This window comes from Aplidium turbinatum, chromosome 10, assembly GCF_918807975.1.
Source record: "Aplidium turbinatum chromosome 10, kaAplTurb1.1, whole genome shotgun sequence".
Taxonomy (NCBI): Eukaryota; Metazoa; Chordata; class Ascidiacea; order Aplousobranchia; family Polyclinidae; genus Aplidium; species Aplidium turbinatum.
Window position 1 is genome coordinate 5,213,573 of NC_137481.1, and position 12,840 is coordinate 5,226,412.

The 12,840-nt window shown below is 38.7% G+C and overlaps 1 protein-coding gene across 3 annotated transcripts in view; it reads left to right on the plus strand.

Annotated features, from left to right (window-relative positions):
* The first annotated feature begins 887 nt into the window (after positions 1 to 887).
* Positions 888 to 12,840, plus strand: part of LOC145778191 (uncharacterized) — a 28,765-nt gene continuing 16,812 nt past the window's right edge. The window contains exons 1-5 of one of the 3 annotated variants that reach the window (XM_082589636.1): positions 888 to 1,013; positions 2,296 to 2,474; positions 3,644 to 3,805; positions 3,982 to 4,095; positions 7,068 to 7,261. In XM_082589636.1, coding sequence (XP_082445762.1) covers positions 932 to 1,013; positions 2,296 to 2,474; positions 3,644 to 3,805; positions 3,982 to 4,095; positions 7,068 to 7,261 — 731 coding nt within the window. In that variant the 5' untranslated portion in view covers positions 888 to 931. Of the gene's footprint in view, positions 1,014 to 2,295; positions 2,475 to 3,643; positions 3,806 to 3,981; positions 4,096 to 7,067; positions 8,397 to 11,396; positions 11,533 to 12,840 lie in introns of those variants that run through there. The other 2 variants (XM_082589634.1, XM_082589635.1) reach the window with 2 other exon arrangements.

Genomic DNA, 12,840 nt, shown 5'->3' on the forward strand with positions numbered 1-12,840 from the left:
ACAGATTTAACAACTTTTAGCCATAGTACAGTCAGCCATAATCAATTATACGCATAGGCGTGGTAAAAATGCGTGCCCGCTTAATAGGCCCACCCGCTTAATAATCCTAAAGTTGTCCGGTCCAAAGATAGGCTTAATAAGCGCACACTACTGTATCAAAAATGTGGTAAACACACGTTCACGGTAAACATAGGCTATAAAATGTGAGTTCTTGTTATGTAGCCTACTATTTACCCTAGGCTCTGCAAGCTTCTGGTCCAAGCAAACCTGTTATAAACATCCGCGTGATTTGTTTACAATTATTATTAGAATTGTGTTGAGAGTTATGTATTATGGAAATTAGACGTGTAATAAAAAGTATATTGAAGACGATTGCAGAGTTCCAGCCAATATTGAATACGTTGTAAATTAGCTGTTGCAAGTAGTGGTGTACAGTAGCCTATATTTATGTTGAAATCGACAAAGGCGTTTGCTGTTCTGAATTTGATTTTTTTATGTGCTCGAAGTGGTGAACCATTAAATCATACGTCAGTTTAAAAAGTTTCATCTACCAACTCACTAGTAGAACTATTGGATCATTCATCTGATTATTTAACGTTTGATTATCCCAATAAACTACGTCATCAACCTTTCCAAAGTCTTTTTACTTGTAAGAACTAGAAGAAACTGTGACATTCAGAAACAATGTTTTTTTTATTGTACGTATCATGCAATTTTTCACTGATGAAAAGGTTAATTATTAACCCCATTTCCCTCTTAACTGTATCAGCTGCTTACAATCCGGTTACAACTGAACTGAACTGAATCCCTACCACCGCTACGCTTCGTTGACAGCTATAGCAAGCACAATCCTTTTCGCTAAGCAGTTTAAATATTGTTTAGGTCCACACAGGCAAGCAGCAATTGGCTGAAATCTAAGTTACCTTTAGATATGAAAGTGATCTGTGCCGGTGCACCTAAGACTGGCACAAAGTCTCTTGCAAGAGCTTTACGGATTTTAGGATACGACCCAGGTTAGTTGGAAAGATCCCAGACAGCAAATCCGTCATTTTGTATTGATTCAACGTCTGCTGACATTGAATCTATATAAAAATGGCGAATCATACTGTTTGGGTTGATGAGGTGTAATTCGACAAATTTAAATCGATTCCCAGTGATGAAATGGTTGCTTTTATAGGCTATATTGATTGTCTGCAGACGTCAAATCGATGTGAGAAGGTCCGATTTGCCGGTCGAGCTGCAAGGCAAGGAGCAATGCATGCCAACTTGGTTGCTATTGTTAGTGACGAACTTTTAATGTGTTGTGTATTTCTTGTTGTATTTTACATAATTATTTTATCATATAAACCTGATGTTCTTGTATATTAGTCTTATTATTCTGCCAATTAACAATAGAATGTCATGTTGTGAACTAGCTAGTGAACTGCGATTAATGCATTGCATGGGGGTTTGTATCGAATTGATACAAATCTCTGACGCGATTTTAAGTTTCACAATATGTTTGAGACACTGCTTTGTGTGTGTGTGTTAAGTAGATGCTTGCAATAATTTGCCCCCAGGGGAACCCTAAGGGAAATGCTGATAAATGTCCATTCAAGTTCAAGTTTGGGCAGTGTATCACTGCCAAACAAACTATTATTACTTATACTATGCACTTTCTAAATATTGATACTGTACATCAGTCAGCCTCACTTACGTTTTCCTGATATGTTCTATGCTTTCCATAAAACTTTAAGCATGATATAGCGTCCAACTACTGCATACTACAAAGTGGAGGATCTACAAGGGAAACACTTAATAACATGCTTCATCTCAAAAATGTTTTTTTTTTAATAAACAAAACCTATCATATGTATTTATTTACAGCACTGGAGATGGAGACAGTATAGTTTTCGAAATGTTTGTTAAACATAAGTTTATTATCGGTATCTACATTTTGTGCTTTTTATTTTTTTTAAGAAAAACCTTCACTTTTAGTTGGTTGATTTTGAATCTTTTCTTAGTTGATTCTTGATGGGTTACTTCTGGTAGTTTCGCATACTTGTACAGGCCTTTGACACAGGGCGGTTACCGAGATTGTTGAAATGTTGTTGCCGGGGAATTGTTCCATCTACTAGGTATCGCTGAATGGAGAGCTATTGTTGAATGCGTTGCCCAAGCGCATACCCCGAGAGTCGAACCAGCGCCGAGTGATCTTGAGTCGAGCGCTTAACCACTGAGCTATTGGTATAGGTATCTTTATTCTAAACACAAATACTACCCCTCCTAATGTTTATCACCATTTTATTTTTACAGTTTACGATGTCGAAGAAGCTATTGAATTTGCGTTCGAAGCATGGGAAGATGTTTGGAAACAAAAAGAACCTGACCTGACCAAGTTAATGGAAAGTGCTTATGCTAAAGTTGAGGCCATTGTTGATGTTCCACATTCGACTTTCTTTGACCAATTTCTCAATCATTGGCCTGATGCAAAGGTGACGTTAATTGATTGTGTGATACAGGAATGATTACGATTAAATTATACGGTGGGATACAGATCACATGAGGTGTAGCCTAAACTACAGGCATTTGACAAACAATTAAAACACACACAAAAGGAACGATGAGCCACAGACGAATAACTGCCGGTTGAGATACGGATTATTACGTTTGATTCCTAAGGCTTCCATGATCTTAGTCTGAAATTCAGATCTGCCTCGAGAGATGATTTTAAATGGGTCGATCGAGACATTGTCAGGGGTTCCCAACATGTAATACATTATGTTAAACCCGCTGAAGTTACTTTGTTTTATTTCTCTATGGTTCAACAAAACAAACTCTCTACCAAACCTTTAAATAGTAATAGAAGAAGTAATTGCATGAATCCTTGAACGTATCACAGGAATATTTGGATGGCGTTTTTGGGATCGAATTTCTGTGATCTATCCTTTCATACTAGTTATGTTTGTTCTGTAAAACTTCCACAAGACGTCAATCGTATAGTTTACTCAGATTTTGAATTAATATTTGCCTCCAATTTTAAACTACTGATTAAAGCAGGGGTTCTCAATCGGAGGACCATGAGCCTTTTTCAAGGGGGCTATGGAAAAATTTGAAAAATAGCAATTTTTATTATTTATCTTCTCTAAATCGTTGTGGATTTGGGTTTTCAACAATGCTCTGCACAGGATTTGGCCGAGTTCAACGATAGAGCGAGAGCTTGCGTGATGCTGTGGGCTACGGTTGTGTGACACACAATGAAGAAGAACAATGTTACTTTTGAAGACAAAGCAGCGCAGTGTCTTGTATATTCAATATGACATGCGACTTGCTCTTTTTACTACCAAACCAGCAATTAAGACATTGTCTGAGCAAAAACAAGCTCAGCCATCACATTAATTGCATATGTAATAACTAATTAATGTAGGCCTACTATCATGTTTATTGTGTGTTGTATTTATATCATTTTATCATTCTAACTACCGGTTACTGTATAAACAAGTTTTTTAATTAAAATGACGTTTCTTAATTTTTTCAAAAGGTTGAATAAAATATGGGACCATTGATTTTTCAAAGGGGGCCACGGTGTAAAAAAGGTTGGGAACCCCTGGATTAAAGACATTATTGCTTCTAAAATAACCTGTTTATACTCTATTTTGGCTAGGTCATTTTGACGACACGTGATGAGGACTCGTGGTTTTGTAGCTACAATCAAATGTGCAATCGAGCTGAAAAAGATCATGGCAACCTTGGGTGGCTTCGATTTTTCTCTCCATCATTACAAAGATTTTTGAGATTTATAGATTACATATTTTACTCCACAACAGTAAGTCATCTTCTTACTCATACAAATGCTTGTTTTACTTGTAATTGTAAAGAGGCCTTTTAGTGCCTTATACAAACGCCAATTTTATTTATAATTTTAAGTGATAACTTTACAAGCGTTTAGTCAAAGTCTAACTTTAGGTTGTTACAAGCATGGGCCTGTTTTTTAACTTTTAGGGCTCTCCAGCTAACCGCCATCCTTTTATATGGAAAAACTGGTATCGACGTCACAATGCGTATGTTCGATTAATCGTGCCAAAGGATCAGCTTTTAGAATACAACGTCGCTCAGGTGTGCTATGTGTGAACTGTAAACAACAGTGTTACGGTTCGTTTCATTTGTTGTGGCCAGGGGCGTAACCAAGGGGGGAAGCAATCCTCCCTAATTTTATCTTACCCCCAAAATACATATTTTAATACTATTATAGGCTTAACGTTTTAATGCCATTATTATTCATGTTGAATGACGTTTTTCCCTCCAACAGTTACTTTGCTCCTAAAATTTTCTTTTTAGCTAAATCACTGCAGTGGCGGCTTGTGGCCATATTTTTATGCCACGCATCCTACCATCCTACCGTTAGTGCAATGTTTCTCAACCTTTTTTGGCCCAACGCCCCCTTCATGAACTCGTAAAATTTTACCGCCCCCCAACAAAAATGATTAATTACAAAAAGCGAAAAAAAATACTATTAATACTACAAAAAGTGCTCAATGCCAAGCAAAAAGCCAAGCAGAGCGAATTACATCAGGCTAGTTACCAGTCTCTGTAAAGCCAGTGAGAAACATTCGAAGATCATCTCTTATGGATCACCTCTTATGTCAAGCGGGTTTTGCTGTTTGATATGTAGCAGAACAGCACAGCTGAATCCCTTTTCCACCAGGTATGAGGTAGGAAATGCTACCACGAAGATACGAGCTCTTTGACGAAATTGTTACGCTGGGCGGTAGATGATTTAAACCAGAATGCCTCTAATAATCAAAACGCTCCCCTTAAGCCGAGGTAATCATACCTCCCCCCTGAAAAATCAAAACCCCCCCCGGGGGGCGCTACCGCCCGTTGAGAACCACTGCGTTAGTGTAACAGCAGAAAATTTTCCACTAACATTGATTTTGTATGTAAATGGGTTGATATTTTTTGTTTGAGTTGATTTGATTGCAGTTTGATGTAATTTTTCTTCTAAATAGAAATCTTTTGCTATAATCTTGCATTACGGTACGCATCGACAAAATTGTGGGTAACTAAAGATTACAAATAACCTACTTTTGCTATTTGCAACCATTTTTTGTTGCCGGTCCGCAAACATCTATCCATGTTTTTACCGGTTCCGCGGTATTAAAAGGTTGGGAGCCATTGTTAAAATCTATGTCTGGTACCTTAAAGCAATCGCCGCTTCTATGCTTATTTTTGTGGCAAAAATAGTAGATAGAGATAGCATAAAAATGGTCTGCCACGAGGGAGTGTTTCAGCCTCCATCTTGTACAACGTTTATACTCACGACCAACCAATCCATCCACGTACAAGAAGCTTCCTATACTTGACGATCTGTGTATAACAACGCAACACAAACACTTCGCTTCGGAGAGAGTTCTCAGCGATGCTTTGGATGGGCTGACAACATATTACAGTACAGGGAGAACCACCTACGTGCCAACCCCAATAAAACCCAAGTTTGCGCATTGCAGCTTAGATCCCTGGATGCATCCTGCCAACTAAACATATCCTGGAATGGAACCAAACTGGCACACTGTACCAATCCCACATATCTCGGTGTCAAACTCGGGGATATAGGCTAGGTTCCTCACTCACAAATCCTATATTGAAAAAGCAAGAGCTAAGGTGGCTTCTCGAAATAATATCTTACGGAAGCTAGAAAACTCTAATTGAGGTGCACTTGCCCTACAATACGGTCAACTATTTTTGCCTTATGCTATTCGGCTGCAGAATATGCCTGCCCAGTTGGGGAACGCTCGGTACATGCCAAGAAAATCGAGTTCATATTGAACCAACGCTGCCGTTTGATTAGAGGCTGTCTCAAATCAAACAACATCTCGTCGCTACACATTCTGTCTGAAATTGCTCCTCTCCAACATTACAAGAAGCGTGACCAGCAGAAAAGAAAGATCTTGTCGAAACATGGATATGAGACACCCACAACACGACCAAACTCAAGCACGCAGGCGATTGATGTCAAGAAAATGTTTCCTTGCTTCAGTTGGCTCACTGGGTCATGATTAGATCGCCGCCAATGTGCGGTCCAACTATGGCTGGAGAAGCTGGCAGCCGGGCTGACACCGGCGAATATGGAGTTTTTTCCCACCGAAGGCTTTCCTCCCGAAAGCGTGTACCCTGGAAGTACTGGCGATGTCTCAACCGCTTAAAAACTGGCATTAGAAGATGCAAGATGTTGATGCAACACTGGGGTATTCCTTGGGAAGCACAAGTTGGAAATGCGGACACGAGCAAACGGTGCAACATCTCCTCGAATGACCTGTGATAAAAGCAAGATGCTCTGCACAAGATATAGCCGAGTGCAACGATAGAGCAAGAGCTTGCGTGATGCTCTGGGCTACGGTCCTGTGACACACGATGAAGAGAAAGAAAAAGAACCGTAAATAATGGCCTTTCATCTTCCTGCAGTGGCATTTCAAGTGCCGTAGATAATGAAATTCTTTCAAATTGATCTTGTGATCAACAGTGTGATCTTGTAGGAGTCATTATTTTTCGCCCGGCACATTGTTATCCAGAACCTAAGTCTACAAAGGTCAATTTGAGGTTTCCTGATACTGCGCTCAGGTAGAACTGTCCCTTGATTTATAGTAAATACAGTTTGCATTGTGGTAAAACTTTATTAACTTTATTGCTAATAAATGGGCCCCTCTTACATTATACGATCAAGCTATGGGCTTACTTGGAGCTACTACCGTACTTAATTTGGGTCGATAAAACAGTCAATAATAATCGACATGCCACTTGTGACATTATTTTGTTGTGTGAGTGTAATATAGGCCCACAAAGGATGTACAAAATATTGGCTCACCCTAAGTGATATATGTTATAACTTTAGTCGAAACATATACCAAGCACTGTAGGCTATGTAGTTGGGATGCATTTAATGTTTTACCCTTTCTTTTTGTAAAAATAATAATATCATCTTCCCCATGATTTTTGTTGTTGAAACGTTAGTTTTTTTTAGCTCCTCCGATAAGAAATCGCTCATGCTTTAATCTTGTTATTCATGAACTACGAACTATGATGATCTGCAGGGTTGGAAACCAATCTGCAAGTTCCTGAATAAGCCTGTTCCCGAAGAAGAGTTTCCATGTGAAAACCACGCTCATGCTGTTCGAAACATCAGTGACAAGATGATGGAAGAGACTTGGATCGCTAAAAAAGCGGCTCGAGAATTTAAATTTGTTTTCACAATCACACCTTTGGTGTTAATTGCACTTCTAGCATGGTACTTTTACTTGTAATACTGTAACTTTAGTTTTAAATAATAGAACGTACCGGTACATGAAATTCACAAGTTTGTTGAAAGGTTCTGAAAATGCTTTCTTTATCGTTTTTTTTTTTATAGAATTATAAATGCAGCTATAGGCCTATCAAAAACCTTTCAATGTAAAATCACAAAATATTATATTCTCGAATGACCTCGCATGCTATGCATGCTTACTTTACTTTTAATTATGTGCGATTGATTTACCCAGTATAACATTCACAGAAATGAGGTCCAAGGGGTACTTTTTAACCCCAGTCCGGGGTGATTTTAAGGGCGTGTAACCTTGCAAAGGTACCCGAAAACTTGAAAATGTATTGCCTTGGGGCACGAAAATCTCATTGGTACCGGGCCCAAATTATCCTCTCAACGGCCCTGGATCTATGTATGCAGAAGAAAGTAAAATAAATTGGCTGAGTGGTAAGAGTCCAGGCACGCCACGCAATTTTCCACCTACTTTGAACACGGCAGCAGGGCATTCGACAGGGAACTTTAAAAATATTCTTGCAAACGGAAATAAAGATTGGATTCCTAACTCCATCACCTAGCCAATCTAAATTCTTCTCAACTGAAAAATGGCTTCCATACGACGAGAAAGAGGCGATTGCGTGATAAGTCGTTAAGTATTGGGTTTTTGTTGTAGAAATCTTCCAGTAAACAGGCTTACCGTACTATCTTTGCAATAAAGAATAAGTGGCCACAGCAAATGTCATCATTGTGGTATCGTTCATGGCAGACTTACCACCCGGCAATGCGGCCGGCTTCAACTTACGTATCCTTAAACACGGCAAAGTATTCGGTGTTCAATGCACTTTGCAAGTTATTACGCTGACTTTTGATTGCAATTTGTGGATATGTTTATCAGTTTTTTTGTTTGTATTTTGATTTTATGATCTTACCAGTCTCGGGATGTACAGTACCTCACTAATCAAGCACCTATTATATTATTGCACTTTAACCTGTCAACGTTTTGCTTTCTTCTTTCGTTTACTAACGTAGCCTACAGTATATTGCTTATTATAGCCATGAGGTTTCTTTGTAGACACATAGGCTATACGTTTGTGACGAACAATAAAATATTGAAAGCTATCATACTTTCAGCTTCTACTTTCACTACGCCTATTTTCTTTTGGGTTTACTCTTGTAATTAAGCTTGTCGTTTATTTATTCTCTTTCAACATTTTTTTCACGGTTTCTTTCTATTTCTTACCAGGAAAAATACTTGGAAAGGTTCAATGACGTAGTTTAATGGGTTATAACCGAAAAGCAGTCAATTAAATGTCGAATAGTTCTACTAGTGCATTGATATATATGAAAACGCTTGAAGGACTCCAACGAATGGTTCACCACTTCCAGCAATTAATCAAAGTAACAGCAAACAGCAATAGATTCCAACGTTTGCGGCTTTTGATCGAGTTTAACGTGATCCACTCACAGCTTCTCATACGATTCTAATTTCAATCAGAAATTATATTAGCATCAACTTTGCTTTACTCGTATTCAATACTTCAACTCTCGATCAACAATAATCTTTGCGTCTATTAACAACTGCTACTACTACAACAATGATCTCTTATCACCAACTCATCATAATAATCAATTCATCATAAAAATAATCATTACGCAAATTACACCACTATTTATAGAAGGTTTTTCGGTATAGTAACTTTGAGAAGGTTACGTAATGTTACATCATAGGACTCATGGTTCTGTCAAGTTGCACTAAATCGTAAACAAGCCGAAGTTTCTAGATTGTCACGTCGGGAAAATGATTCTAGAAAATACATTGCATAATAATGATTTCGCAATCAGAGATCCATTAGTAAACATCCTTGTGACATCATGGCAAACAATATTTGGTGATTGAGAAAACAACAGAATGTTCGAGGTTCGCATCTTACAGAATGGTCCAGAACTACGTTACATAACAAGGATTTGCAATGAAAGGTTACTTCAGGTCATAACCGATAATAACACATCGCACCAGAATTTTACAATCAAAACAACACGCTCGTTGAAGACACAAAGTAGTCCATCGCGAGGCCTTGCACATTGATTGTGACAATTTTCAACACTTCTTGTCGCGTAACTTTTTCTTCCAAGGAGGGATGTAGCAGAAACATAGGCTAGGTGTACGAACCATGGCCGAAAATTGCTCAGTGGAATACGTTGAACTTTTTTTTTTAGTACGGCATTTGCTTCTTTCAGGAATCTTCAAACACATAGGTGCTTGGTTTGCACGAACAACTTTCGATATTTTATCAACTAATTTCATTTTGATAAGATATGAACGACAATCAAGTATGCGTTGGGAGCTGTGGTCACGGTACTCGGTGTCTGCCAACATGTTACAAGTTTTTGGTTTCTTCACTTTCAATAAAATTTCAAAGTAGATCATTCATTTTTTGCCGTTATTCCTCCCGTGTTCGTTGTTCAGGTTAATTAGCTTGTTCTTTTCAATTTCCCATAAGAAACCTAAACTCTTCTGGTGTACTACACATTTTAATTGCAAAATGCGGATAGCATTTTAAACCACAATGCAAGTAGATTTGCGCATTTTGATAGTAGGGTACTTTCAGCCTAAATCTATCCTAAAATTTGTCAAATGATGCTTTATCAGAGTTTGAAATGTTTATTTAAAATATTTTTGACTACGCCCCTGTGCCGGACTTAACCTCACTGCTTTATGCAAGAAAGAACACAATCGATACCGTTTTTAAAGTTTTCGGTGTGAATCAACCTAGAATCGATCTAAAATCTATGTGCATCACAGTAGAACAGAAGACGATAACCGCTTGGCCACTGAGCTGGTGTGCCTCCTCCTTCTTCATTTAATCCGTGTGCCACTCTCTTCTCGAATTCAGTGGTTAAGCAATGAAAGCACACATGCGTGCTAGAGGCACTAAAGAGTAGCCTAGAGTGTGGATATTCAAATAGCATAATTGTTGAATAAAAAAGCGATCTTCCTGGCGTCAGCAACACTACTGGAAGAGAACAATGAGTGCCTCACGATAGCATGAGGCACTCAAGAGTGTTTTTTTTCGCGCAACGCTCAGAGTTCAAGATGGCTACCACTACATCTTGCAGGTTTACAATATTCTATATGAAATGGATTTGTTTCCTGTCTCATCATCAGTGCGTCCGCTCCGGGAGCCGTCCACACACTCAAACACTCAGCAAGCACACCATACTTACATGGAAGATACCTACCAGGGAGGTGAGGGACTCACTACGACCGAAGGGACCCACCGCGGTAGATGGTAATCTGTGGTTGTAAAAGTTTGGTTATTGGCTGCCTCAAGCTGATCTGCCTGTCTCGACTTTCCTCTTGCTGATCTTGGAGCAGTCTAAGAGATGGCGGGTCAAGCTCAAGAACTAGCGCGTTTTGGTAGAGAATAAATTTTAATTTTATTTGACCTTGTTTGTGTGTGTGTGTTTCTTCTTTTGCCCACTTGCAGAAGGGCACCTGTTTGTGGGAAACGAGCCACTGCAGTCTGACTTCTCATTTGGCGGAGATGCCAGAAAGGAGCGGCCAGAGGGAGGGTAGCTTTCGCTGACCCCAGAGTCATCTTGAAATGGGCCGCTGCAATCCTGTCATCCCAGGGCGAGTGGGACAACGGAGAGGGACGGTTAAAGATCTCCCGCTGCAATCACTCTTCCGGCATCAGGCCGTTTCAGATGAGTGAGAGGGACGGGTTGAAGGTGGGTTGTTACGCCCTTGGCTGTTTAAGCTTCTTCAAAGATGTTCTACGACCGTACTGTGCTAGTGAGACCCACCGCTGCAATCAGTCATCCCTACCACCGAGGACGACTGAGAGGGCGATTGAAGAGAGGGTCTCGACTGGTTCTTCTTTCTTCTGACCGTAGGAGGAGGTTTAGAAGGAGTAGAAATGTGTGGAGTGAAGCACGACACAACATAATGAAATACGCCTCAAATATGTGGCGATTTCTGATAAGCAAACAAAACCCGGCGCGCTAATGTCCTTTCTTCAGCTTTCTTTGTTAAGTTTTTTGTTTACTTTTGCTTGCCAAGTGAGAAAGATTTTGAAACGTCATCGGCGTTGACTTATAAAGCCTTTTTGTAAGAAGCAAGCAGTCCCTGCTTCAAGCACTGAGTTTGTCAATACAGAAAAAGATTAATTTTGATGAAATGAAGGTGATCTGTGCTGGTGCACCGAAGACAGGAACAAAGTCTCTAGCAAAGGCTCTACGCATTTTAGGTTACGACCCAGGTGTGTAAAGTTAGTGAGAAGTTTTTATCGACTGAAGAAATGTAGCTAGAGTTGCAAAGTGCTTATTCGGTCTTTTCGTAACTGAGATAAGTGATTTTGCTTTCTCACATTATTGAATGTGTAGTACATTAAGTTGGTGAGCAGCTTGCGGCTCATGTTTTTGTTGCTAACAAGCCGTTGTGCAATAGTGTATATCCAGATAGCAAAATCCGTCATTTTTTAACACGGTGATTCATTGTCTGCAGACGTTGAATCAGTGTAAAAATGACGGATTTTCCTATCTGGGTAAGCCTTATCTATTCACTTTTTCTTTGAGTTTCAATCTATCACTTAATCCATCAATTTCCACTGCAAATATCTCGAAATATTAAATGTAGGTAGATTAATTAATGGAAATTAGTGCTTTACTAAATATACAACTTCTGGAGTGCCACACATCAACATCTATTTGTCTGATTCAAAAATTTTTGTATCAAAAAATTTCAGTACAAAGCCGAGTAACGTGATCAGATTTTACATATTCACGTTTATTCTAACATTTACAGAAAATACAAAGTACGTTGAAACAAATTGCACAATTGAACGTAATTTGTTTCAATGTAGTTTTTGTTTTCTGTAAATGTTAAAATAAATGTCTGATTACGTTATTCGGCTTTAAAGGCTATGCCTGTGGTTCAACAAGACAATGCTCTAAAAAAAAAAACTAAAGTTGAATTAGCAAAGCGTTTCGAAAACAGGTTCAAGACAACGAAAAGGCAAAGGCATCATACTTTTGTAATGAAGTGATTGTTTTGAGTGAACGAAAAAGTTCAGTAGCTCGATCTTACAACTAAATTCCAATTCAAAAAGCAACTTTGATCGGTTGCTGAGCACCAACAAGAGTAGATATAATAAGTTATCACTATATCACTCATTACAAACTTGTAAATGATTAATTCTTGGGTAGGGAGTACGATATGAACAGTGTTCAAAAAGCAAGTGTTGATTTATTTTAATCAATCACACCAGGAACTACAATATATCCCGCATAGCAAAATCTGTCATTTTTACAAATCACAAGTGATGGATTCTGCTGTCTGGGATTTCACTTCAACCGTTGACAACCAACAATCGATTATTATTATTTATTTGCGTCAGACAAAGCTGTCCATATCTAAAACAAAACGAAATAACACACATAAAACTGCAAATGCACAACGGTCACAGAGAGCCACTTTGAATTTCGTCAATTTAAGAGTTCACTAAATATCTACTGTTACAAATTTACATGCAATCAGCATTGGAAGAGTTGAAAGTATTCAGAACGAT